The following is a 27,500-nucleotide window of genomic DNA, read 5'->3' as shown; positions in this document are numbered from 1 at the left end:
GTTTTGGTGTTGGCGAGGGAGAGCTTGGAGCACAGGGAAGCTGGGAAACAGTTCTGGGCAAATTTTCTGTGGATCTTCAGTCAAACCACGATTTCCGCTGGCGTGGTTCTCATATATCCGTGGTTTTCTGCCGTGTCCACAATCTTCCAAAGCTATGGTAGATTTCCCCGAAGGACGATGGTATTACTCACCATCATCATCAGCACCAATAACAAGAAACAAATGAGAAACACACAAGCGGAAATCGTGGTTTGACTGAAGATCCACGGAAAATTTGCCCAGTGTGATAGACCCTTTAGGAGGAGAAGCTGCCATGTTTTTTGTGTTGAGTGGGTAAAGAATTGGATATCAGTAGCAAAGATTAGAGAGAGAGTGGGTATAGGGTATTAGGTAGTGGGTATGGGGTATAGGGCATGTATGGACAATGTTTAAGCCTGCCAACCATCATCATCGTCATCATCATCACCTTGTGTTTACTTCGTCATTGTTTTCACTTTTTTATCAGGATCACAAAATTGAAAAAAATATATATGATGACGATGATTAAGTTGAAATATCTGTATAAAAAAATGTATCAATGTATTAAAATGCATGAAAATGTTTATAATAGTATACATAGGACCATTGATTATTGTAGCAGTAGTAGTGGTAGTAGTAGTGGTAGTAGTAGTAGTAGTAGTAGTAGTAGTAGTAGTAGTAGTAGAAGTAGTAGTAGTAGTAGTAGTAGTAGTAGTAGTAGTAGTAGTAGTTGTAGTAGTAGTAGTAGTAGTTGTAGCAAGGTTGGAAAAATGGCTCTTCCTATATGCCTGTCTGAATGGTTAAGCAAATAAAATTCACTATGATCTCTCTTTAAGCTACTCTTTACATTTATTTTTTTAAGGGAGCGGTGAGTACCAGGCTTTTCTTTTTGTACTTTTTGTTGCCCTTGAGCCGTGTCCTTTGATGTAAAAAAATAAATTAAAACCGTAGCCAGCGTATTTTTCAACAAACCACAAGACAGAAAATTATGTTTGTCAAGGGTCAAATGTTTGTAAAATACGCGTCATAAACTCCCTTCCCCCCTTCTTCCTGTCTTCACCAGAGGCTGTCCATCACCGCAGCCAGGGAAAATGTTACAGTTGCACGTTGTAGAAGTAGTAGTAGACTAGTAATACCGGGGGGATGGGGAGGGGGAAGTGGGGGGAGGAGGAAGAAGAGGAACAGAGAACCCAACAAACACACACACACACTCACCTGTTGTAATTCATGTTGGGGGGCAGCATATTGTTGTGGGGGGGGAGGTGGTGCTGGAGGTGGTGCGGGGGGTGGGAGGCGAGGGGGGGCTGCTGCTGGTGGTGGAGCGGAGGCGTGGAGGTGGTGGACGAGGGGGCGGTGGAGGAGTTGGTGGAGGTGGCTGGAGTTGGAGGTGGTGGTCCGTGCATACCGGGGTGGTGGTTGTTATTGGCCTGGTGGTGGTCATAGTGCGGGGGGTGAGGGGGGTGGTGGAGGGGGGGCGGGGCGTGGTGGGGGTGGTGGGGGTGGGGGGGCAGGAGGGGGGGCTCGGACATCTGCTGTTGCCGTCGCTGGTATATCGAAAACAGCTCCCCGGCTGCCTCCCTCTCGCTGTTATTGTTGTTGTACGATGGCTGTGTTGTTGTTGGGGGTTTCTGTGTGCCTCCCCCCCCTCCTGGCTTACCGTGGGGGGGCTGCGGCGGGGGGGAGCCCTTGGGGGGGAGCGCTGGGGGGGTATGCGGAGGGGGCGAAGAGTTCTTCTCCTCACGTACCTCCTTCTCAGCGCGATCGGGAGGCCGGTTTAAGGAGTCTGTGGAGTGGCGTTTATCGGGGCTGCGCGACCGGGGGCGAGGGCGGGGCGGGGCGGGGGGTCTGGGGCGCTCGGTGATAGGGGGGAGGTCGCCTTGTGCGGAGGGGGGCGGGGCGACGGACGTGAAAACCGAGTCCGCTTCAAAGAGCCGGTCCACCGATGCGTTCATTCCACGCCGCCCCGTGAGGTGGAACGACGCCATACTCCGGGACATGGCACTCAGATCCCCGGCCGACCCCGCAAGGAACGCCCCGCCCCGCCCCGCACCCCCAAGACCGAACGGGAGGCCATCGAGTGCGGGGTTCAGCGATCTCGACATGATATCCGCCGCTCTTGGACGCCCGCACGGAACGGCCGAGTGCGGGAACGTGCGTGGCTTGAAGGGGGTGACGAGAAGGTGCTCGGTCCAGGAGGCCTCGAGGGCGGGTTTGTCCAGGCGGGCGAGGTCAACATTGAGGGTCTGCTGCTCGAACGGACATGCAAACGTCTCCCCTGGGATGCTGTGAAGCCAGGATAGAAGCGAGAGATCCGAGTCGCTGAACGCCGTTGCCGCTAACAGTGACGGGAAACGCAGTGCCGCCCCTCCGCCTGACCCCCCTCCGCCCCCGCCCCCATCCCCCTCCCCCCCCGTGGCCTGCCCCTGACAGTAGTCGACGCAGGACTCGTAAAGTAACCCCTTGATGAGCAGTTGGACTAGTCGGTCGTTTTTGGCCACCCCCACCCCCTCCCCCGCCCCGGCCAGCCCCCCGCCCCCGTTACCCCGGCGCTCGGCAGGCAGGAAGCGCTCCACCAAGGGGAACACCTGTTGGGGGAGAGAGAGAGAGGGGTGGTTAGCGGAGGGGTGTGGAAGAAGAAGAAGAAGAGGAAGAAGAGGAGGAGGAAGAGGAAGAAGAAGAGGAAGATGAAGAAGAAGAGGAAGAAGAAGAAGAAGAAGAAGAAGAAGAAGAAGAAGAAAGGTGTTTGATAGAATATAAATCAATTAATATTTCTATTGCTAAATACATTGATTCCAAAACACACACACACACAGACCAACACACAAACACACACACTAACACCCCATCCCTCCTTCCCCTTCCCTCACACACACCTGGTTCCAACACTGCACCCGCGCGCTAGAAGGGTTCCAATCCCTCAGGTCGGCATGTTCGTTAAGGCGCGGCAGAGTGAGGCAGAGACAGAGCTGGGAGTAGGCGTCACGGGTCGGGGCGTACTTCTCCAGTTCATTGAGGACCTGTCGGGGGAGTGGAGGGGTGGGGCGTGAGAGGGTGGAGTGGGGGGAGAGGTAGGGGTGGAGGGGTGAGGTAGGGAGACAGGGGAGGGAAGGAGGGGAAAGAAGCAGGGAGGTAAGGAAAGGGAGGGAGGGAAGGAGACAGGGAGGGAGGGAGGGAGGAAGGGAGAGGGAGGGAGAAAGGAAGACAGGGAGAGAAGGGAAAAGAAAGGAAAAAAAGGGAGAGATAGAGACAGGAAGAACAGAAACAGAGGGAGGAGATTAGGAAGGAAGGAAAGGAGAGGGAGGGAGGGAAGAAAGGAGGAAGGGAGAGGGAAGGAGAGGAGAGAAGCAGGGAGGTAAGGCGAGAGAGGGAGGGAGGAAGGGAAAGGGAGAAGAAAAGACAGAGAGAGAGCAGATTAGGAAGGAAGGGAGGAAGGGAGGAAGGAAGGAAAAGAGAGGGAGGGAGAGGGAAGGAGGAAGAAAGAGGTAAGGGGGTAAGGAGAGGGAGGGAGGGAGGGAAGAAGGGAGGAAGGGAAAGGGAGAAGAAAAGACAGAGAGGGAGGAGATTAGGAAGGGAGGGAAGAAGGAAGGAGAAAAAAAAATCACATAACTAAAATTCTCAACCATCAACACAACCATTATCATCAATACCACTACTATGACCACCCAAACCACCATCCTCTTCAACCGACTATACCTAACTCCACACAACCATCCACCACCTCCACACACCTTCACCAGCTCATCCACCGCTCCGTCTCTGCTCGGAGTGGCCGGGGCTTCCACCTTGATGCACAGGAGTTCGTAAAATTTGTACTTGAGAACGGAGAAGTGGAATTTGCGTGTGTCGAAAGCATCTATGGCCTGCGGGAGGAAGGGAGGGGGAGAGAGCGTTAGTTATTGTTTATTATTATTATTATCATTTTTGCGGGAGGGGGAGAGAGAGCGAGCGTTAGTTATTGTGTTTATTATTATTTTTATCATTTTTGTGGGAGGGAGGGAGAGAGCGAGTGTTAGGTATTGTTTTTATCATCATTATTATTATTTTTTACAACGAAATTCGGCACAAAGGCAAAAAAAAGTAAAAAATAGGCCTGCTGCTGCCGATCCCATAATAGAGGATAGTTTAGTGGTCAAACGAGAGATCAATTTTTTAGGATACATGTAAGGGCGCTGTACATCCCAGTAGAGTCCCTTCTAGAGGCAGACATGGAGGGGGAAAATAAGGAGGTATTGACAGTATGTATATGGAAAGTTACAAGGAGAATATAAGTATGGAGCCAACACACTCTTTTGCACACAATCACACGCTGACGCACTCTTTTAAATACTCACACACCCTTCCACACACACACACATATGCACACCCTCTACACACACACACACACACACAGACGCACATCTTTCCAGACTTACACCCACACACACACTCATACACTTTGCCAGTCTTCCAAACACACACACGCACACACACACACTCCTCCCTTTCCATCCTCTCTCTCACACATACCCCCTCCCTTCTCACATCCCCTCCCACCAAACACACACACACACACACCCTCTAACACACCCTTCTCTCACCTCCTATCATATCCCCTCAAACACACCGATCCCTCCCACTTACATATCTCCCTTCCACACCCCCTTCCCACACCTCCTCCCCCTCACACCCACCTCAAGGGGCTGCACAAACTCCAGCACATCATCCCACTGGCCGTCGAGGATGAGCTGTCGCAGGAAGAGGGCGTCATCGGACAGGTTCCCGTTGATGATCCCAGTCTCGCGCTCCACGTTGAGCTGTGAGATGTGGAGGCGACGGTTCTGCAGAAATTCCAGAGTCAGCCGCACCACATCCTCCTCCCGCAGGCTGAGGTGTGCGCTTGGCATGGCGGTGGTGGTGTGGTGTGAGCTGCTGGCGGTGGTGGTGTGTGCTGGTGGTGTGCTGTGGTGGGGGAGAGAGTGGTGGTTAGGTATGTCTCACAATGGTGTTGAATAGCCACTGTTATTTTGGGTGAGTTTCAACCCCTTGACTGTGGATTTCCTACAAGACCTCACCAAGCTACAGGAGTGGAACAAAAAGTGGCTGCTACAATTCAGTGATGAAAAATGTTAAGTCCTGCACCTTGGGAAGAGATATCCAGCACACCAATACCACATGGGAAACACTCCACTATCCACCACAGAGGCAGAGAAAGACCTGGGAGTGTATGTTACCAGGCTACCAGTGAAGGGATATCCAGCACACCAATACCACATGGGAAACACTCCACTATCCACCACAGAGGCAGAGAAAGACCTGGGAGTGTATGTTACCAGGCTACCCGTGAAGGGATATCCAGCACACCAATACCACATGGGAAACACTCCACTATCCACCACAGAGGCAAAGACCAGCTTTCAATATATAATTACTAACCCGTGTACCAGCGACGGACCAAATTTGTGGCTTTACCATGTAGCAGCGACGGGCCAAATTTGTGCCATGAAATAAACCCCCAAAAAATAGATGATACATAAACTGATCACAAATACTTTGATATGTATTATGAAATGGTTTGTGGGAATTATGATTTTTTTTAATTTTCTCGCTCAGAGGGACCATTAAGAAACACGATCCCCGCTGCTACCGGGCAAATACAGAAGCAAGTACTTATGAAAAAGCTGGATAGTGCTTTTTCATAAGTATTTGCCGAAAACAAATATAACCGGACCTCCTAATTGAAGATGTTGCCCCCAGTGGTTATTAATAAAGAATAAAACAAGATATATCAGGCAATAGTGTCCAACCCCTGGCGTGGTGATGCTGGACACACCCACCCACCCCCAGCCTATCTTGGTATCCCACGCCCACGCCCACGCCCCCACACACCCGCCATGACCAGGCCCCATGCCCTCCACCTCGCCCCAGCCCTGCCCCGTACCCAGCTAGTCTTGGCATACCACACCCACGCCCACGCCCACACACCCGTCATGACCCCGGCCCCATGCCCTCCACCTCACCCCGCCTTGCCCCGCCGTGCCCCGCGTCTCGCCCCGCCGTGCCCCCCCTCCCCCACACCCACACGTCAAAACACCTGCCGCCCCGCCCCCGCCCCCCGCCCCCCCAGGCACTCTCACGCCCCCCGCGCCTCCCCATGGACACTCCCCGCCCTAAGCTGTCCCCCGGGGCGCGGCACTCACCCTGGGGGGCCGCAGGTGCGCCTCGCGGGGTTAATTATCGCCAGGCGCGGCGGGCTGCTGGGGATGGGCTGCCATTGTGCGCCTTTGCCACCTCTCCGCCCTGCCAATGTTTATTTGACGTTATTAATCTGCTTAAACGCCTCATTGGTCACTACTTTAAGATAGATCATAAATAAATAGAGAGTTTGAGTGTATTTAAGGTAGTTAGGTGTGTTTTTGAGGGTGTTTTGTGAGTAATATTTTGAAAGATTTGGCACCACCGCGGCGAGGCACCCATCATGGCCAGCGTTTGCAATATCATAAATAAAACTTCAAAATCACTTCATATAATTTAACACAAGCCATTTTAAGCTATTCTAATTTAATTCGCTTCTTTCTACAATCATAATTTACGTAGATATCGCTTCTAAGTAAAGTAAATAATGAAAGTAATGACTCGTGAAATTAACAGAAATATGGAAAATGGCCGAACTGAATATAGATAACGATTGGAAATTATTGTTAAGCTTCCATGATTGTAATAAATGGCTTCCTAACATCACTTTTCGCATGATAAGGACGTATTACTTCCTAGGAGAGAAATTAGGAAAAAAGTACAAACAATGAGCTAAGTGGGTATAAAGAAATAAATAAAACTAATAATAAGCTTCCATAATTAGATTTTAAGCACTATAATATTGTTTTCCATCTAGTTAAGTAATATTATTTCTGTAAGTATAATCGCCACCGCCGGGAGTCAAGCTAGAATTGCCAGACTAGCCAAAAATATGCTAGTTCTTGGTGAGTCTAGCGTATTATTATGACCAGCGTGGAAGGTCTATATATAATACTGAATAAATTATCATCGTAATATGCAATCAATATCATGACTAATAAGGTCCACCATGGTCTTGTACGGGAGGTGGGGGCGATCGAGGTTTACTTAGCGCATTTTTAGCGTACTTCAGAGTTCAGTCTAGCTCCTGTTTAAACACAAAAGGGCGGAAAAGAGAAAGGCAAAAAATAAATTCCAAAGTAAACTTGAGTGAAGAAAACGAAGGAAAAGAAAATGGAGAAGCAAAGTCAGTTGAAGCTGAAAGTGAGCGGAAACCAAAGCTCAGTGCAAGGATTATATGTCTATGATTCTTGGCTCAGTGCAGCGAGTGAAGCGTATAAGCGTGCACAGTGAAGTAATTAAGAGTGCGTATAGTGAAGTATTTAAGTGTGAAGAAGAAGCAATGAGGATCTAAGAAGCGATACAAAGCGGAACAGCTCTAAAGAGGAAAAATAGGAAGAAGAGGAGCTCCTGTACGTGGGTGAGCAGAAAAACACATCACTTCAGGGTGTTTGAATAAAAAGAAAAGAGGAACGAGAGGAGGAGGACCTAAAAGATGCGATACAAAGCGTTACAGGTCAAAAGAAGAAGAAGAAGAAGATGAAAGGCGACAGTTGGCAACGCTGAATGTAGCACTTTCAGCCTCACACAGGTCAAGATGGCGGGCGTGGTCACCCGGCTGTACCAGAGCATCTTCCGGCGCACGTCCACCTTCTTCGTGGCGGCGGTGGGCGCGGCCTTCATGTTCGAGCGGGGCTTCGACATGGTGACGGACGGCATCTACAACAACATCAACCGCGGGGTGAGCGAGGAGGGACGAAGGGTGCTCGGCGGCCCGGCCATGACGCAACACAACAGCTGATCGGCCGTCGGGGGCACTTGTTATTATTTTTCTTTATTCAGTCTGTCTTTCATTATCTTGTTTATCACGCCTGGGCAGCACACACACCACAGGGCTAAACTTGGTCCCGGGTGCTGGGGCCTAACCCGAGGGCGCCATTGACCCCCTTAGAACCCCCGGTGGGATTTACATCGGGAACTATATTACTTATACACGGGGAACTTGATTACTTATACACGGGGAACATTATTACTTATACACGGGGAACTATATTACTTATACACGGGGAACTATATTACTTATACACGGGGAACTATATTACTTATACACGGGGAACTATATTACTTATACACGGGGAACTATATTACTTATACACGGGAACTATATTACTTATACACGGGAACTATATTACTTATACACGGGGAACTATATTACTTATACACGGGGAACTATATTACTTATACACGGGAACTATATTACTTATACACGGGGAACTATATTACTTATACACGGGAACTATATTACTTATACACGGGAACTATATTACTTATACACGGGGAACTATATTACTTATACACGGGAACTATATTACTTATACACGGGGAACTATATTACTTATACACGGGAACTATATTACTTATACACGGGAACTATATTACTTATACACGGGAACTATATTACTTATACACGGGGAACTATATTACTTATACACGGGAACTATATTACTTATACACGGGAACTATATTACTTATACACGGGGAACTATATTACTTATACACGGGAACTATATTACTTATACACGGGGAACTATATTACTTATACACGGGGAACTATATTACTTATACACGGGAACTATATTACTTATACACGGTGAACTAAATTACTTATACACGGAACTATATTACTTATATACACGGGAACTATATTACTTATACACGGGAACTATATTACTTATACACGGAACTATATTACTTATACACGGGAACTATATTACTTATACACGGGAACTATATTACTTATACGACGGAACTATATTACTTATACATCGGGAACTATATTACTTATACACGGGAACTATATTACTTAAACACGGGAAATATATTACTTTTAACCGGGGAACTATATTACTTATACACGGGAACTATATTACTTATACACGGGGAACTATATTACTTATACACGGGGAACTATATTACTTATACACGGGAACTATATTACTTATACACGGGAACTATATTACTTATACACGGGGAACTTGATTACTTATACACGGGGAACTTGATTACTTATACACGGGAACTATATTACTTATACACGGGGAACTATATTACTTATACACGGGGAACTATATTACTTATACACGGGGAACTATATTACTTATACACGGGGAACTATATTACTTATACACGGGGAACTATATTACTTATACACGGGGAACTATATTACTTATACACGGGGGAACTATATTACTTATACACGGGGGAACTATATTACTTATACACGGGGAACTTGATGACTTAGTGGGGATAATTGTGGCGAGAGGGTAGTCACCACTTGTGAAGTTAATACTTACAATATGGATTATATTTGTGGCCCTGAATACAGTACACTAAATAACTTCCAAAAAATAGAAGGGGGGTTGAAGGGAACAAAGCCCCCCTTAAGGGGTTGTGGGGGGCGAAGCCTCTGTTAATGGGGTTGTAGGTAAGTTATTATGGGTTAAGTTAGGTTATTTTAAATTTATTCAACCTGCGGTGTGGACCAGCAGTAATACGCAGGGCAGGGCTGGTGATAACGGGTGGGAGCGGGGCGGCGCTGGGTGCACCTCAGACATTGGGAAGACCATCATTTAGTGATTTCTGGAAATAAATACTGTCCTTATTAAAACACATCTTGTTTTGTCCGGATAATAAGCAGTCAGTGTCTCGAAATTATTAGGCTATCCTCTCATCAATAATCCCCATTGCTAGTCCTGGTATTATAAACATATGTACCATATTGGGAAGCACATTGGTAACCTACACATTGGTAGGGCTAAATCATTTGTTAAATAAAGTTTTTTGAAATTCTCAAAAAATGAGTGGGTTTCAAGGTTGGGAACTCAAAAATAGTTTTTTCTGTCATTTCATGCGAATGTATCTTTTTACCCTTTCGAGTCAGTTTTCGAGCCCGGTTGCTAATTAAAAAAATATAGCCCTTTTATTTTGCCATCAATTGATACTAAAAAAAAATTTGTAGCCCCAGAAATAAGGAGTTATGGCAATTTGCACCAAAGCGGTTGATTTTCCAAAATTCGCGGCTTAATGACAAAATCAAAAGAGTAAGCCGTCCATTACTTGAGATGTCATTGAATCTATGAATTTAACCCTTATTATGAAACAATGTATAAAGTTTTCTTATAAGCAGAGAGAGAGAGAGAGAGAGAGAGAGAGAGAAAGAGACCTGTATTTCCCACCTAGGCTCTAATCCGATAATTGGAGACTTACAGACGTGGCAGTGTGGTGGGGCCCCCAGGGCTGACTCACAACAGCCAACACCAAAAGATTCATTAAAATGGCTTTACTATAGTGTTCTTTGCTTATTGCTACTTCCACTACTACAACCACTACTGCTTTTACTATTACTACAACAACATTTACTCCTCCTCCACAGAAACTCTGGAAGGACATCAAGCACCAGTACGGCCAGCCATCACTCGAGGATGAGGACGAGGAATAGAAGGTGACAGCTGCCATGTTGAGGGCGACCCACCCACACCACCACCTCCATCTCCTCAACCACTTCACCAGCTGACTGAATGGTTGACTCTACTGCCATCATCATCTTCCACCTCTGACTCCACCATCACTACTGGGCGATCTTCAACCACCGCAAGCTTTCAACTCCACCAAGAACCAGAAAGGAAGAACTCCACTTATATTTCCTTAATTTTATCATTTATTTATTTATTTTATTTTCAAGTCTTGGTCTGGAACTTGATGGCAAAGGGACTGACTGACTGACCGAAGGGGGGGAAAGGGGGAGGAAGGAAGGGAAAGAGGGGGGCTGGTATACTATGATGACCCCCCCCCCATTCTCTCCTCTCCCTCCCTCTCTCTCTCAGCTCCTTCCTACTTTCTGTGTGTGTGTGTGTGTGTGAGTGTGTGTAGGCAGGAAGGGTTAATCGAAAGAACACAACATGATCACAGGAATTGTATATTTGTCCTCTCTCTCACGTACATGGCGGTGCGGAACACTTTCAAGAACAACAACAACAGTGTCGACTCAAACACACACACACATGCCAGCAGACTCATATATACAACCAAAGAAGAATAACAATGATAATAAAAATAAGTACTACATCAGAGAAGGAACGGAAGAAGAAGAGGATGGAGGAAGAGGAGGAAGAAAGAAGAATGAAGAGAAGAAGAGGAGGTGGAGATGAAGAGAGAGGAGATCAGACTGTCCCACCACCCACTCAACAGTCAATTTGTCAACCAGCCAGTCAGTCAGTCTATCAATTAACCTTACAGCTGGATAGATATAGAATTGAACTATCTAATCAACCCCCCAGTCAATCTATCAGTCAACTCATAGCTATACAGACTGATAGACAGAACATATGACTGCCCTACCATCCAGTCAGACAGTCTATCAGTTAACCTTACAGATGGATAGATAGGAGTTTAAACAGTCTATCTAACAACCCAGTCACAGTCTACTAAGTCCTCTATCCAGCCAGTCAGTCAGTCAGTTAGTCCGCCAGTCACATCTGTACATATATAGAAAAAAAATGGTGGTCGTCCTCCCTGTATGAGTGTGTATATAACTGTTTCGATGAAGGTTATGAATAAAGTTTGTATGTTAATGAGTGTGTGTGTGTGTGTGTTTGTATGTCCTGCCTTGGAAAGAGAAGGGAGATGAATATAAATAAATTGGAAAGTTTGGTTTAGTCGGCGCAACATCTGTGGTCATATGCTGAAGAGAGACAGAAGGGGAAGGAAACGGATCCCAGGAGACGGGACACAACCCCTGATTAACACCTGGTACCCATTCACTGCTAGGTGGACATGGGCGTAGGGTATCGGAAAAGCCGCCCAAATTTTTCCACTCCGCCCGGGAATCGAACCCGGGCCGAGTGTGCTAACCACTGCACCACGAAGCCCCCTGAGAGAGAGAGGAGTTGAGGAAGAAAGATAAGAGTGAAGTAGAAGGAAGAGGAAGAAGAGATGAGATGAAGGATGGAAGGAAGAAAGGAGGAGATAGGAAAGAAGAAAAAGAAAGGAAACAGATGAAAAAAGAAAATTAGTGATTAAAAATAAATAAAGAAATACAACTTAAACTCTAACAATAAAAATAACAATAATAATAATAAGAGGAATGTAACAACTAACCCCCAGACTATTACAATTAACCTACACTTTGGAATAATAAAAATAATAATAGTAATAATAATAGTTACATATATATAACTATTTAGGATTACATCTATATATAATTACAAGCTTGAATAAGGGAGTGTGTGAATGGGATACTACTACTACTACTACTACTACTACACAGTTTTACACACACACACACACACACACACACACTCCCTCCCTTCCCTTTCCTTTCCTTCCTTCCTTCCTTCATATCTTTCATCCTTTCTTCTTTCCCTTCCTTCCTTCCTTCCTTCCTTCCCTCCTTCTACCCCTCCCTTCCCTCCCCTACACAAGAAAAGAAGAGGAAGAAAGAGGAAAAGGAAGGAGGAGGAGGAAGAAAATGCAGATAAAAAAATAGGAGGAAATAGGAAGGAAGAGGACACACACACACACACACACACACACAAGCATCCTATGAGATCAGGCGTCGAGATTTCAGCATCCTCTCCAGCCTCGCGATCTTGCTCATCTCGTGCTCCGGGCTCGGGGTGGCGGGGCGGGCCGGGGCAGGGGCGGCAGCAGCGGGGGGGCGGAAGGGGGAGTCCGTGGAGGTGGAGTTGGCGGCAGAGGTGGTGGAGGTGGAGGAGGTACGCTGGCGGTAGAGTTCGAGGTATGTGGCTCGGTCCTTGACGCCCCGCATCTCAACCACCTGAGGGAGAGAGAGAGGGAGAGGGTGAGGGAGGGAGAGGGAGAGAGAGAGAGAGAGAGAGGGAGGGAGAGTTTCAGGGAGGAAGGAGGAGGGAGAGTGTGTGTTTGAGGGGAGAGAAAACACATTAAAAAGAGAGAAAGAAGGAGAAACATATTAAAAGAGAGAGAGAGAGAGAGAGAGAATAGTGACCAGGCAAGCAGACCACTAGACCTTGGAGGCAAATAAGAGAGAGAGAGAGAGAGAGAGGGAGAGAGATACACAGACAAAGAGAGAGAGAGAAAGGATAACAGACAGAATAGAGAGAGTAATTAGAGAGAGAGAGAGAGAGAGAGAGAGAGAAAATAATGAGAGGAAATGAGAGAGAAAGCAAAATAAAGATGAAAGAAGAATTATTTATTATGAAGATGAATGGAAGCTTTTTTTTTTTGATAGGGGAAGAAGAGGAGGAGGAGGAAGAAAGGAGAAACACACACACACACACACACACACACACACACACACACACACGTACAAACCTTCTGGAAATCCGCGATGGTTGCCTCCGATAGAAGTCGGTTGAACTTGTCTACCAGGGCGGCGGGTGACTGGTACTCCCCCATCACAACCTGGAAGAGGAGTCAGTTGATTACTCGGTTGACTGTTTGGTTGACTAACTTTGGTTGACTTTGGATGAGTCTGGTTGACTGACTGACTGAATATATGGTTAAATGGTTGACTGACTGACTGACTGACTGACTGGTTGACTGGCTGGCTGACTGACTGACTGACTGACTGACTGGCTGACTGACTGACTGACTGGCTGACTGACTAACTGACTGACTGACTGACTGACTGACTGACTGACTGACTGGCTGAGTGACTGACCACCACTACCCACCACCACCACCACTACTACTACTACCACTACTACTACTACTACTACTACTACTACTTGTATGTTACCTGTAGCACCAGTTCAGCCCGGGCCATTCCTCTTGTAACCATTCTTGTGTAGGTCTGGGGGGGGTCCCTTCGCACCTGAGAGAGAGAGAGAGAGAGAGAGAGAGAGATTAGTTTCCACAGATATTTTTTTTTTTCTATACATTTCTTTTCCTTTCCTTCCCTTTTCCTTCCTTCCATTCTCCTCCCTTTTCCTTCCCTTTCCTTTCCTTTCCTTTCCCTTCTTTTCCTTTCATTCCCATCCCTTCCTTTCCCTTCTGTTTCCTTTCCCTTCCTTTCCTTTCCTTTCCTTTCCTTCCCTTCCCTTCCTTCTCATCCTTCCTCTCCCTTCCTCCACATCCCTCCTCCTCCTCCTCCACCCACCACCACCCTCACATCCCCCCCCTCCCCCCCCTACACACCTGGGAGCCGACCACGGGCATCTGCAGCATAACAGCTTTGAGAGCGTGGCAGTCTAGGAGGAGCTGCTCGCATCCTACGCTGGAGATGGGCCGACACTTGTACACCTGCCGAGGGGGGGGAAAGAAGGGTGCGTTAGGGTGCGTTGAGGGTGAGAGAGTGTGTTAAAGTGTGTGTGTGTTTTAGGGTGAGAAGGGTGTGTTAGGAAGGATAGGAGAGTGTGCTAGGGTGAGATAGAGTGTGTTAGTGTGTGTGTGTTAGTGTGAGATGGATGGAAAGGGTGTGTGAGGAAGAGGAGGAGGAGGAGGAGGAGGAGGAGGAGAGAAAGATATAAAAAGAAAAGGAGGAAGAGGAGGAACAAGAAGAGGAGGAAGAGGAGGAGGAGGAGGAAGATAAAGAAAAAAAAAGAAAAGGAAAAAAGAAAATTGTGTGTATATAAAATGTAGTCTCTCTCTCTCTCTCTCTCTCTCTCTCTCTCTCTCTCTCTCACCTGCTGGACGAACTTATTCAAGATGGCCGCTGCGAGCTTGTCACAAAACCTGCCGATGATGATGATGATTATTATTATTATTATTATTATTATTATTATTATTATTATTATTACATGCATTATTCAGTCTCTCTCTCTCTCTCTCTCTCTCTCTCTCTCTCTCTCTCTCTCTCTCTCTCTCTCTCTCTCTCTCTCTCTCTCTCTCTCTCTCTCTCTCTCTCTCTCTCTCTCTCTCTCTCTCTCTCCTCCTCCTCCTTCTCCTTCCTCTTCCAATTACTGTCTTCCTTCCTTCTTCCTCCTCCTTCCCCTCTTCCTCCTCCTCCTCCTTCCTTCCTTTCCTCTTCCAATTACTGTCTTCCTTCCTTCCCCTCTTCCTTCTCCTCCTCCTCCTCCTCATCCCATTCCTCCAATCATAACCACCCCCTTCCCTCCCTCCCCATCACCCCTCACCCCCCCGCACCCCATACCTCGTAAAATACTTCCTGGAGGTGTGAAGGTTGTGCCTGACGGGGGGAACGGCTGCTGAGAGGTGATGCGCGAGGGCCGTCACGTAGGGGCTGTGGTCACCCGTTTGCTCCAATACCCAGTTCTGCTTAGGGATAGACGCCAGGGCGGGCTCGCACACACCCTCGACGCGCCCCACTAGTAGGCTGATGCACTGGGGGGGTGGGGGAAAGAAGGGGTGTTAGAAGTGGGGGTGTTGGTATGGGGGTGGGGTGGGGGGGTTGTGTGTGTGTGTGTATTTTCAGTTAATTCCCTCCCTTTCCCTTCCCTTCCCTTCCCTTCCCTTCCTTTCCCTTCCCTTCCCTTCCTTTCAATTCCCTTCCTTTCATTTCCCTTCCCTTCCTTTCCCTTCCCTTCCTTTCCTTTCCCTTCCCTTCCCTTTCCTTCTCTTCCCTATCCTTTCCTTCCCTCCCATTCCGTCCCATCCCTTCCCTTCCCTTACAAATCCTCACACCTCCATACAACCCCCCTCCACACACACCCACCTGAGCCAAGACAGCGTGGAAGAGGTCCTGCTCCGCTGCCAGAGTGATGCCGCCCGCCACGCCCCCCTCGGCCCTCTCCCTCAGCTTGGCCTCGAGTCGGCTGGTCATCTCCTCACAGTACTCCGCCGAGACCAGGACCGAGCACACCCTCCGCACCTCCTCCTCACCCCCGATGCTGGTGGTGGCGGTGGTGGAGGTGCCGTCACCCTCGCGCCACAGTGTTTGGACCTGTGGGGGGGAAGGGGGGGAGGGGGGGGGATTAGAGTAAGGTAGAGAAGGAAGAAGAGGAGGAAGGAAAAGGAGAGAGAAGGAGGAGATGAAAGGAAAGAAGGAGAGGAGGAGGAGGAGTAAGAAGAGTGATTAGAGAAAGGAAGGGGAAAAAGAGGAGGAAGGAAAAGGAAGAAGAGGAGGAGGAAGAGAAGGAGAGGAGGAGGAGGAGGAAGAAGAAGGGTGATTAGAGAAAGGAAGAGAAAGAAAAGAATGAAGGAAAAGGCAGAAGAGGAGGAGGAAGAGAAGGAGGAGGAGGAGGAGGAAGAAAAAAAGGGAGGTTAGATAAAATGAGAAAAAAGAAGAGGAGGAGGAGGGGGAGAGGAAGAAAGAAGAAGAGGAGAAGAGAAAAGAAGAGGAGGAGGAGGAGGAAAGGAAGAAAAGAATGGATAATGAGGAAGAAAGGAAGAAAAATAGTAGTAGTAGTAGTAGTAGTAGTAGTAGTAATAGTAATAGTAATAGTAGTAGTAGTAGTAGTAGTAGTAGTAGTAGTAGAAGCACTTATCTATAACCAATAACCATTAAAAATCATCACCACCACCACCACCACCATCATCACCACCACCATCACCATCACCACCACCACCACCACCACCACCACTGACCTGTGCCAACACCGCCGAGATTTCCTTCATGTTGAGGTCGCGGGGCAGGGGTATGTTGGCCCCCCCGCCCCCCCCGGCCCCGCCAACACCCCGGGGCAGGGCAGCACGCAGGACCTTGGCGCAGAATTCCCTCAGGTGACGCTGCATAACCTCCACCAGGGACCCCAGCTCACCCCCAGGGGATAGCCGTAGGAACTCAACCAGCACCGTCTGTAAGGGGGGGAGGAGGTGAGTGGAGGGGGGATGTGGGGTGTAAGGGGGGGAGAGGGTGGAGGGAGGAGGAGGAGGAGGAGGGGGAGGAAGAAAGGATATGAAAGGGAAGAGTTATGGATGATTAGGAAGAGGAGGAGGAGGAGGTGATGGAGGAGGAGGGTTCATGTGTTCAACCCCCCCCCCCATATCCTACTACACACAGCCCCCCCCCACTACCCACCCCACCCCTCCACCCCTACTATAACCCTCTCCCCCTCCCCCACACACACAGCCTAATACAGTTACCCTCACTATACGCCACCCCAATACAACTTCCCCCCCTTCCCTTGACATAACCCCCCAATACACCCCTCCACACCCCCCTCCACCCCCACAAACACACCCAAACACATTTCCCCCTTCACTAAACCCCCCCAATACAACTTCCCCCTACATATACCCACCACCACTACCCACACCCCATACTACACCCCTCCCCCCACTTCTGCCCCCTCTCCTCCACATCCCTCCACCCCTCCACACCCACCTTGTACATAGTGAAGAGCTCCCCACAGCAAGGCACCACATTGGACTCCTCCGCATCAATGTGCTCGAAGTGGTAACTCCGCATGTCCGCCGAGAACTTGTCCACCTGATCCGCTAACCGCCTGGGGGAGAGGGGGAGGAGTCAGGGGGGATTGGAAAGGGTGGTGGTGGATTTACATAGATATATAAAGATGGTTAGATAGGAAGGAAGGAGGAGAGAATCAAGGAATCATTTGAGAGACAGGCTTTTTATTTATTTATTATTTTTTTTTGTGCCCTTGAGCTGTCTCCTTTGCTGTAATTAGGGGTTTAAACAGGGCAGAGTGTTGCCTTGCCTACCCATGCCATGTACTCCGTGGGCATCCCTTGGTCTGCTTCAGGGAGGGAGCGAGGAAGTTGGACAAGAGTAGAGAGGAGGAGATGGAATGGATTGAGGGAAAGGATGGAGAGAGAAGGGATGAGAGAGAGAGAGAGAGAGAGAGAGAGAGAGAGAGAGAGAGAGAGAGAGAGAGAGAGTGAGAAAAAAAAAATGTATATGTGTGTGTGTGTATATTAACAACAACAACAACAACACTAATAAAGAGAAGAAGAAGAAGAAGAAGAAGAAGAAGAAGAAGAAGAAGAAGAAGAAGAAGAAGAAAAGGAACAAGAAGAAGAAGAAGAAGAAAATACTAATACCACCACCACCACCAGACCACACCCAACAACAACAACAACAACAACACTAAAGAGAAGAAGAAGAAGAAGAAGAAGAAGAAGAAGAAAAAAGAAGAAGAAAAAGAAGAAGAAGAAAATACCCCCACCACCACCACCACCACCACCACCACCACCACCCCCAACAACAACAACAACAATCACTCACTTATCAACATGGTCAATATACACTTTGAGGTAAGGCTTGAAGCAGCGGCAGATGGCACCGTGGAAGGGGGAGGGGGGAGGGGGCTGGACTGGCACCAATACCCCCCCTCCTCCCCCTCCTCCTCCTCCACCTCCTCCGCCAGCTGGTCCGTCCGTTCTGAAGGGGTTGGTTGTGTCCAGCTGTTCCTCGTCCTGTGAGAGTGAGAGAGAGAGATTAACCCTATTACATAAACAGCTGATATTTGCGACAGTTAGCTACTAATAATATCTAACTCAAAATGGCCAATAAGTTACGGTATCTGTTAATGTCGCTGTGTATCAACCCGGTAGCAGTGGGGATCATGTTTCTTAATGGTCCCTCCAAGCGAGAAAAATGAGAAAAAATCACCCCTCACACAAACCATTTCATAATATATATCAAAGCATTTGTGATCAGATTGTGTATCATCTATTTTGGGGGGTTTATATCATGGCACAAATTTGGCCCGTCGCTGCTACACGGTAAAGCCACAAATTTGGCCCGTCGCTGCTACACGGTAAAGCCACAAATTTGGCAAATGCAAATAGATAAACACACTTACTTCTGCAAAGGGATTGGTGGAGGCGACGGGGGTGGTGGGGGTGGGGGCGGGGGTGGAAGAGGTGGAGGTGGAGGTGGAGGTGCGCTCGTGGAACCCGGCGTACTTCCTAACAAGCACACTCTCCAGCTCCGACATGACCTGCGGAGAGAGAGAGAGAGAGAGAGAGAGAGAGAGAGAGAGAGAGAGAGAGAGAGAGTTATTCCTAGGTTACACAAGAGAAAAACAAAACACACACACACACACAAATACGCACACACAGACACACACATACACACACACACTAACCTTATGTGCGTGCAGGAGGGTGGCCACGTCTATATCCTGTGTGCGTAACTCCATGGCCCTGGACAGCTGTGTGCGCGTCACCTCACAGAAAGCGAGGGCCAGGCGGGCGGGGACCTATGGGGGGAGGGGGGGTGAGAGAGGGAGAGGGAGAGGGAGAGAGAGGTTAGGTTTTATATATACCTATTCAGTTATTTTCTTTTCCTTCATTTTCTTTTTCTCCTCCTCCTCCTCCTCCTCCCTCCCCCCCCCTCACCTGCCAGGACGGGGGAAACATGGCCGCCTGTGTCTTCTCAAACTCGAGGGCAGTCTTGAGGAACCACCGTCGACGCAGCTCCACCTTAGCCAGCCACCCGTCGCTCTCCTGCCCGGCGAACAGAACCTCGTATTCCGCCAGCTGGGTCCGCACCACCTCCTCCATGATGCTCCGCCTGGGGGGTGTGGAAGGAGGAGGAGGAGATGATAAGGGAGGAGAGGAAGGAGATGAGGAGTATAAAAGGAAAGGAAGGAAAGGGTGAGAACAGAAGGATGGGGTGTTAGGTGAGGGGTGCAAGGGGGAGGGGGGGGTGAAGAAGGGGGTGTTAGTTGAGGGGTGCAAGGGGGGAGAGGGGGTGAAGAAGGGGGTGTTAGTTGAGGGGTCCTTCTCTTCCCTTCCGACCCCCTCTCCTCCTCCTCCTCTTCAACCTATCCTTGCTTCTCTTTCCTCCTCTTCAATTCCTTTATCTACCCTCTGCCTCCTCCTCCTCCTCCTCCTCCTCCTCCTCTTCACTCTAACCTCCCTTCCCTTCCCTTCCTCCTCTTCCTTCTCCTGCTTTCATCTCTCTTCATTTCCTATCTCCCTCTCCTCCTCCTCCTCCTCCCTCTCTCCCTTGCCCCAGTGTCCTCACCTTACTCTGGGGTCAAGCTGGGTCACGACGAGGCAGGCTTCGGCCAGGGCGCGCGGGGGGGTGGGCTGGCGCGAGGCTGGGCCGCGGAACGCACGCCCGAAGTCCTCCAGGATCTGTTTCTCCAGGTCGCTGCGGATCTGCTCGACCTGTGTGTGTGTGGAGGGGGGGAAGGAAGGAAGGGAAGAAAGAAAGGAAGGAAGGAAGGAAGAAAGGAAGGAAAAAAAGCAGGAATATATTAGTGATTGACCGACCAACTGACTGATCAAGTAAATAACTGATTAATAAAAACACAGACTGACTGACTGACCAACTTAGTGACACACATGACCCCCCGCCTCAACCTACCTGCCTGGTGAGCTCCATGACCTGAGGGATGTGTCTGTAACGCTGAAGGTGCTGCATCACTTCCAGCACCCCCTCCAACAGGCTGGCCAGCTCTCCGTACTCACGCCGCGCCTGGAGCACCCTGGGGGAAGAGGAGGTCAGGTCAGGCTACACATGGGAGTTGCGGCAAGCACATTAGGGTTTTCCAGTCACTGTGGAGTCTAGCGCTGCCAACCAATATAGCAACCACAAAAAATATTATAGAAGTGGTACACACATCCGTCCTTCCCTTCTTCCCCTTCTTTTCTCTCTTCTCTTACACCCCCACATCGTACCCCCATAGCCTCCTTCCCTGAACCTCCCCCTCCCCCACACCATACCCCCATAGCCTCCCTCCTTCCCTGAACCTCCCCCTCCCCCACATCATACCCCCATAGCCTCCCTCCTTCCCTGAACCTCCCCCTCCCCCACATCATACCCCCATAGTCTCCTTCCCTGAACCTCCCCCTCCCCCACACCATACCCCCATAGCCTCCTTCCCTGAACCTCCCCCTCCCCCACACCATACCCCCATAGCCTCCTTCCCTGAACCTCCCTCCCCACATCATACCCCCATAGCCTCCTTCCTTCCCTGAACCTCCCTCCCACACCATACCCCCATAGCCTCCTTCCCTGAACCTCCCCCTCCCCCACAGCATACCCCCATAGCCTCCTTCCTGAACCTCCCTCCCCACATCGTACCCCCATAGCCTCCTTCCCTGAACCTCCCCCTCCCCAACCATACCACACATAGCCCCCTTCCCTGAACCTCCCCTCCCCACACCATACACCCATAGCCTCCTTCCCTGAACCTCCCCTCCCCACATCATACCCCATAGCCTCCTTCCCTGAACCTCCCCTCCCCACATCATACCCCCATAGCCTCCTTCCCTGAACCTCCCCCTCCCCCACATCATACCCCCATAGCCTCCTTCCCTGAACCTCCCCCTCCCCACACCATACCCCCATAGCCTCCTTCCCTGAACCTCCCCTCCCCACATCATACCCCCATAGCCTCCTTCCCTGAACCTCCCCTCCCCACATCATACCCCCCATAGCCCCCTTCCCTGAACCTCCCCTCCCCACATCATACCCCATAGCCCCTTCCCTGAACCTCCCTCCCCACATCATACCCCCATAGCCTCCTTCCCTGAACCTCCCCTCCCCACCATACCCCCCAGCCTCCTTCCCTGAACCTCCCCTCCCCATCATACCCCCCATAGCCTCCTTCCCTGAACCTCCCCTCCCCACATCATACCCCATAGCCTCCTTCCCTGAACCTCCCCTCCCCCACATCATACCCCCCATAGCCTCCTTCCCTGAACCTCCCTCCCACACCATACCCCCATAGCCTCCTTCCCTGAACCTCCCCTCCCCACACCATACCCCATAGCCTCCTTCCCTGAACCTCCCCCTCCCCCACATCATACCCCCATAGCCTCCTCCTTCCTGAACCTCCCCTCCCCCACATCATACCCCCATAGCCTCCTTCCCTGAACCTCCCCTCCCCACACCATACCCCATAGCCTCCTTCCCTGAACCTCCCCTCCCCCATCATACCCCATAGCCTCCTTCCTGAACCTCCCCTCCCCACATCATACCCCCATAGCCTCCTTCCCTGAACCTCCCCTCCCCACATCATACCCCCATAGCCTCCTTCCCTGAACCTCCCCTCCCCACACCATACCCCCATAGCCTCCTTCCCTGAACCTCCCTCCCCACATCATACCCCCATAGCCTCCTTCCCTGAACCTCCCCTCCCCACATCATACCCCATAGCCTCCTTCCCTGAACCTCCCTCCCCACATCATACCCCATAGCCTCCTCCTTCCCTGAACCTCCCCTCCCCACACCATACCCCCATAGCCTCCCTCCTTCCCTGAACCTCCCCCTCCCCCACACCATACCCCCATAGCCTCCTTCCCTGAACCTCCCTCCCCACATCATACCCCCATAGCCTCCCTCCTTCCCTGAACCTCCCTCCCCCACACACCATACCCCCATAGCCTCCCTCCTTCCCTGAACCTCCCCTCCCCACACCATACCCCATAGCCTCCTTCCCTGAACCTCCCCTCCCCACATCATACCCCCATAGCCTCCCTCCTTCCCTGAACCTCCCCTCCCCACATCATACCCCCATAGTCTCCTTCCCTGAACCTCCCCTCCCCACATCATACCCCCATAGCCTCCTTCCTGAACCTCCCTCCCCACATCATACCCCCATAGCCTCCTTCCCTGAACCTCCCCCGCCCCCCCATCATACCCCCATAGCCTCCTTCCCTGAACCTCCCCCACCCCCACACCATACCCACATAGCCTCCTTCCCTGAACCTCCCCCTCCCCCACATCGTACCCCCATAGTCTCCTTCCCTGAACCTCCCCCTCCCCAACCATACCACACATAGCCCCCTTCCCTGAACCTCCCCTCCCTGCTATCCCTCCCCCACTCACTGCAGCTTCTGTGTCCCCTCCACCAGCATCTGCAGGTGGTTGAGGGTGGTGATGGAGGTGGTCAGGTTCCGCTTGGCCGTGTCCAGCTGCTTGATATCCCGTGTGATCTCCTTGACGCGCTCCTCGCTCTCCCCGGCTCGCTCCTGTGGGGGTGAAGGGTGAGGGGGTGAAAGGGTGTAAGGGGGAGGATGTGAGTGTGTGTGTGGGAGGAAAGGAAGGAAGGAAGGGAGAGTAAGGAAGGAAGGAAGGAGGGAAGGAATAGGAGATGGGATATGAAAGGGAAGGAAGGGAGGGAAGGGAGAGAAAAGAAGGAAGGAAAGATGGATGGAAGGGAGAGAAAAAGGAAGAAAAAGGAGAGAAAAAGAAAAGAAATATATATGCATGTGTCCTACTAACAACAACAACAACAACAACGACAACAACAACTACAACAATAACAATAATAATAATAATAACAACAAAAAATAACAAAAAAATCAATAAATAAAAAAAACTCTAGAATCACACCCACCCACCTTAATATCCTGGAACCTATTGAAGAGCTCCGCGATGGCCTCCTGGGCGTGCAGCAGCGAGGTCCGTCCGTCCTGGTCCGCGCTGGCCAGGCAACGCACCACATCCCGGATCTGTGAGTCCGTGGCCGCTGCCCGCACTCGCATCTCCTCCAGGGCGTCATCAATGTGGTGGAGACTCTGTTCTGCCGGGAACCGCGTATTGATGTAGGCAACTGCATCGAAGTCCGGGCTGTCAAAAGGGTCATCGCTGGGAAGGACCTGTGAGGGGTGGGGGTAAAGGGGTGAGAGAGTGGTGGTTTTGGTGAGGGGTGAAAGAGTGAAGATGCTGGTTAACTCTTGCATTAGGAAGTTGGACAGCACAGGGATGAAAGAGTGAAGATGCTGGTTAACTCTTGCATTAGGGAGTTGGACAGTACAGGGATGAAAGAGTGAAGATGCTGGTTAACTCTTGCATTAGGAAGTTGGACAGCACAGGGATGAAAGAGTGAAGATGCTGGTTAACTCTTGCATTAGGGAGTTGGACAGCACAGGGATGAAAGAGTGAAGATGCTGGTTAACTCTTGCATTAGGAAGTTGGACAGCACAGGGTTAAAAGAGTGAAGATGTTGGTTAACTCTTGCATTAGGAAGTTGGACAGCACGGGGTTGAAAGAGTGATGTTGGTTAACTCTTGCATTAGGAAGTTGGACAGTGAGGGGTTGAAAGAGTGATGTTGGTTAACTCTTGCATTAGGAAGTTGGACAGCACGGGGTTGAAAGAGTGATGTTGGTTAACTCTTGCATTAGGAAGTTGGACAGCACGGGGTTGAAAGAGTGATGTTGGTTAACTCTTGCATTAGGAAGTTGGACAGCACGGGGTTGAAAGAGTGATGTTGGTTAACTCTTGCATTAGGAAGTTGGACAGTGAGGGGTTGAAAGAGTGATGTTGGTTAACTCTTGCATTAGGAAGTTGGACAGCACGGGGTTGAAAGAGTGAAGATGTTGATTAACTCTTGCATAAGGAAGATGGACAGCACAGGGATGAAAGAGTGAGGATGCTGGTTAACTCTTGCATTGGAAAATTAGACAGAACAGGGATGAAAGACTGAATATACTGTTTAACTCTTGCATTTAAAAGTTGGACAGCAAAGGGATGAAAGAGTGAAGATGTTGATTAACTCTTGAATTAGAAAGTTGGACAGCACGGGGTTGAAAGAGCGAAGATGTTGATTAACTCTTGCATTAGAAAGTTGGACAGCACAGGGATGAAAGAGTGAAGATGCTGGTTAAGTCTTGCATTAGGAAGTTGGACAGCACAGGGATGAAAGAGTGGTGATGCTGGTTAACTCTTGCATTAGGAAGTTGGACAGCACAGGGATGAAAGAGTGAGGATGCTGGTTAACTCTTGCATTAGGAAGCTGGACAGCACAGGAATGAAAGAGTGAGGATGCTGGTTAACTCTTGCATTAGGAAGTTGGACAGAACAGAGCTACACACACACACACACACACACACTTAAAACAGCACTCCCATTTCTAAGCAAGTTCTAATCTTATTTCACAAATGAGAATGGAGTTACAAGCTCAATAAACACTTGCATCAATAAAGTATTTGATCTCATACTACAAAGGGTTCAAGAAAGGAGTAGAAAGGTAAAGTCTAGGGGGTCTAGTGAGCTGCACACCGCCTCAGTGCCCATCTTTGTCTCCCTGGCCCTTGAGAATGAGACAGTTGACCCCTTGACTGCAGACTTCCCACAGTCAGACCCTCACCAAGCTACAGGAATGGAACAAAAAGTGGCTGCTACAATTCAATGAAGAAAAATGTAAAGTCCTGCACCTTGGGAGGGGATATCCAGCACACCAATACCACATGGGAAACACTCCACTATCCACCACAGAGGCAGAGAAAGACCTGGGAGTGTATGTTACCAGACTACCAGTGAAGGGATATCCAGCACACCAATACCACATGGGAAACACTCCACTATCCACCACAGAGGCAGAGAAAAACCTGGGAGTGTATGTTACCAGACTACCAGTGAAGGGATATCCAGCACACCAATACCACATGGGAAACACTCCACTATCCACCACAGAGGCAGAGAAAGACCTGGGAGTGTGTGTCACCAGGCTACCAGTGAAGGGATATCCAGCACCCCAATACCACATGGGAAACACTCCACTATCCACCACAGAGGCAGAGAAAGACCTGGGAGTGTGTGTTACCAGGCTACCAGTGAAGGGATATCCAGCACACTAATACCACATGGGAAACACTCCACTATCCACCACAGAGGCAGAGAAAGACCTGGGAGTGTGTGTTACCAGACTACCAGTGAAGGGATATCCAGCACACCAATACCACATGGGAGACACTCCACTATCCACCACAGAGGCAGAGAAAGACCTGGGAGTGTGTGTTACCAGGCTACCAGTGAAGGGATATCCAGCACACCAATACCACATGGGAAACACTCCACTATCCACCACAGAGGCAGAGAAAGACCTGGGAGTGTATGCTACCAGACTACCAGTGAAGGGATATCCAGCACACCAATACCACATGGGAAACACTCCACTATCCACCACAGAGGCAGAGAAAGACCTGGGAGTGCATGTTACCAGGCTACCAGTGAAGGGATATCCAGCACACCAATACCACATGGGAAACACTCCACTATCCACCACAGAGGCAGAGAAAAACCTGGGAGTGTATGTTACCAGGCTACCAGTGAAGGGATATCCAGCACACCAATACCACATGGGAAACACTCCACTATCCACCACAGAGGCAGAGAAAGACCTGGGGGTGTATGTTACCAGGCTACCAGTGAAGGGATATCCAGCACACCAATACCACATGGGAAACACTCCACTATCCACCACAGAGGCAGAGAAAAACCTGGGAGTGTATGTTACCAGGCTACCAATGAAGGGATATCCAGCACACCAATACCACAAGGGAAACACTCCACTATCCACCACAGAGGCAGAGAAAGACCTGGGAATGTATGTTACCAGGCTACCAGTGAAGGGATATCCAGCACACCAATACCACATGGGAAACACTCCACTATCCACCACAGAGGCAGAGAAAGACCTGGGAATGTATGTTACCAGGCTACCAGTGAAGGCCAAATCCATGTCAATCTCAGCGGACAGGTTGAGAAAAAGCCTATTACCACGACATACACAGAAATAGGTTGAGATAGGGATGGAATAGGTGAGGTTAGTTAGAATGCAAAGGATGGTGTCGAGAGTACTCCTAGAATTTGTTATTGCTGTAGGTCAAGGTATATCATCTGCATTGCTATGAGAGAGAGAGAGAGAGAGAGAGAGAGAGAATATATAATTGAGTGATTCATTCTCTCTCTCTCTCTCATAGCTATTCACATACTAAACCCTTATGACCCAAAACAACAAAAAACAAAATATATCACAGTACACTTGACAAACATCCCCCATAACATCGATAACAACAGGCCTATCCTAGCACGGCGAAGGTCACTGTTGTAATCCCCTGAGAGAGAGAGAGTTGAGTTTTATAAGACTGGAGGTGATTAACAGGGAAGGAAGGGAAGGACTGACATAGAGGCAAAAAATAGAGTGAACAAGTACGTAGAGTGAGTGGGGAAGGAAAGTAGAGAGGGTACCCAGAATGAATAAGGATTGAACCTTACAACACCGCCAGGAAGGATTGACATAGAGGCAAAAAATAGAGTGAATAAGTAGGTATAGCCTGAAAGAATACCATAAATAACGGATTGGTCTTCCATTGTATATAGGAAGAGGAAAAAGAGGGGAGAAGGAAGGGGGAGGGGGAGAGATGGGAGAGAAAAGAAGAGGAGGAAAGAAATGATAAGGAGGAGGAGGAGGAGGAGGAAAAAGAGTGAAGAGAATGAAGGGAAGCATTTGTAGATGTTAACACTATCCTCCTTCCTAATGCAAGAGTTAAGCAGCATCTTTAATCTTTCATCCTTACACTATCCCACTCACTAATGCAAGACCTCACCAACACCACCGCTCTCTCACCCCTCCCATCACCCCTGTACCCCCCCCCCCTGAAAGGCTCTACCCAGCAACTCACAACCCACTTTACATGCCATTAGAGTAGAACGGAAGGACAAGGAATGGGATAGAGGTGAACGGAAGCATACCAGAGTAGAATGGAAAGCTATGAAACAGAATCAAATATGTATGAGAATGGAAAAGAGAAAATGGAGAGTGTCGAATATGTGACAGGGAAAGGA

General features: G+C 49.4%; 2 protein-coding genes and 1 long non-coding RNA gene across 7 annotated transcripts in view; all 3 read right to left on the bottom strand.

Moving 5' to 3' along the window:
* The window catches only part of LOC127006362 (WD repeat-containing protein 47-like), a 23,177-nt gene extending 16,876 nt beyond the window's left edge, over positions 1–6,301 (bottom strand). The window contains exons 1-5 of the mRNA XM_050876235.1: positions 6,195–6,301; positions 4,689–4,956; positions 3,747–3,878; positions 2,892–3,035; positions 1,234–2,603 (exon numbers count right to left, since the gene is read on the bottom strand). Of these exons, the coding sequence (XP_050732192.1) occupies positions 1,234–2,603; positions 2,892–3,035; positions 3,747–3,878; positions 4,689–4,901 (1,859 nt within the window). The 5' untranslated portion in view covers positions 4,902–4,956; positions 6,195–6,301. The remainder of the gene's footprint in view (positions 1–1,233; positions 2,604–2,891; positions 3,036–3,746; positions 3,879–4,688; positions 4,957–6,194) is intronic.
* A 4,456-nt stretch (positions 6,302–10,757) lies between these two features.
* The window catches only part of LOC127006350 (vacuolar protein sorting-associated protein 53 homolog), a 43,014-nt gene continuing 26,271 nt past the window's right edge, over positions 10,758–27,500 (bottom strand). For both annotated transcript variants that reach the window (XM_050876181.1, XM_050876182.1), the window contains exons 3-19: positions 23,272–23,529; positions 22,757–22,899; positions 20,288–20,408; positions 19,943–20,088; positions 19,312–19,486; positions 19,059–19,172; positions 18,774–18,911; positions 18,194–18,384; positions 17,333–17,453; positions 16,594–16,803; positions 15,722–15,949; positions 15,200–15,390; positions 14,733–14,781; positions 14,245–14,349; positions 13,847–13,921; positions 13,420–13,509; positions 10,758–12,904 (exon numbers count right to left, since the gene is read on the bottom strand). In XM_050876181.1, the coding sequence (XP_050732138.1) occupies positions 12,668–12,904; positions 13,420–13,509; positions 13,847–13,921; positions 14,245–14,349; positions 14,733–14,781; positions 15,200–15,390; positions 15,722–15,949; positions 16,594–16,803; positions 17,333–17,453; positions 18,194–18,384; positions 18,774–18,911; positions 19,059–19,172; positions 19,312–19,486; positions 19,943–20,088; positions 20,288–20,408; positions 22,757–22,899; positions 23,272–23,529 (2,592 nt within the window). In that variant the 3' untranslated portion in view covers positions 10,758–12,667. The remainder of the gene's footprint in view (positions 12,905–13,419; positions 13,510–13,846; positions 13,922–14,244; positions 14,350–14,732; positions 14,782–15,199; positions 15,391–15,721; positions 15,950–16,593; positions 16,804–17,332; positions 17,454–18,193; positions 18,385–18,773; positions 18,912–19,058; positions 19,173–19,311; positions 19,487–19,942; positions 20,089–20,287; positions 20,409–22,756; positions 22,900–23,271; positions 23,530–27,500) is intronic.
* LOC127006358 (uncharacterized) lies at positions 24,595–26,559 on the bottom strand. Of its 4 annotated transcripts, XR_007759499.1 has the most exons (4): positions 26,252–26,559; positions 25,856–26,053; positions 25,559–25,756; positions 24,595–25,360 (listed from the first exon to the last, which is right to left on the bottom strand). It is a non-coding gene; the product is annotated as an uncharacterized LOC127006358 (long non-coding RNA). The 4 variants fall into 4 exon arrangements; XR_007759496.1 differs by lacking the exon at positions 26,252–26,559 and having other exon boundaries at positions 25,856–26,243; XR_007759498.1 differs by lacking the exon at positions 26,252–26,559 and having other exon boundaries at positions 25,658–25,756; positions 25,856–26,243.

This window comes from Eriocheir sinensis, chromosome 32, assembly GCF_024679095.1.
Source record: "Eriocheir sinensis breed Jianghai 21 chromosome 32, ASM2467909v1, whole genome shotgun sequence".
In the NCBI taxonomy this organism is placed as follows: domain Eukaryota; kingdom Metazoa; phylum Arthropoda; class Malacostraca; order Decapoda; family Varunidae; genus Eriocheir; species Eriocheir sinensis.
Note: the sequence above shows the minus strand (reverse complement) of the source record. Positions and strands in the feature narration are given on the sequence as shown.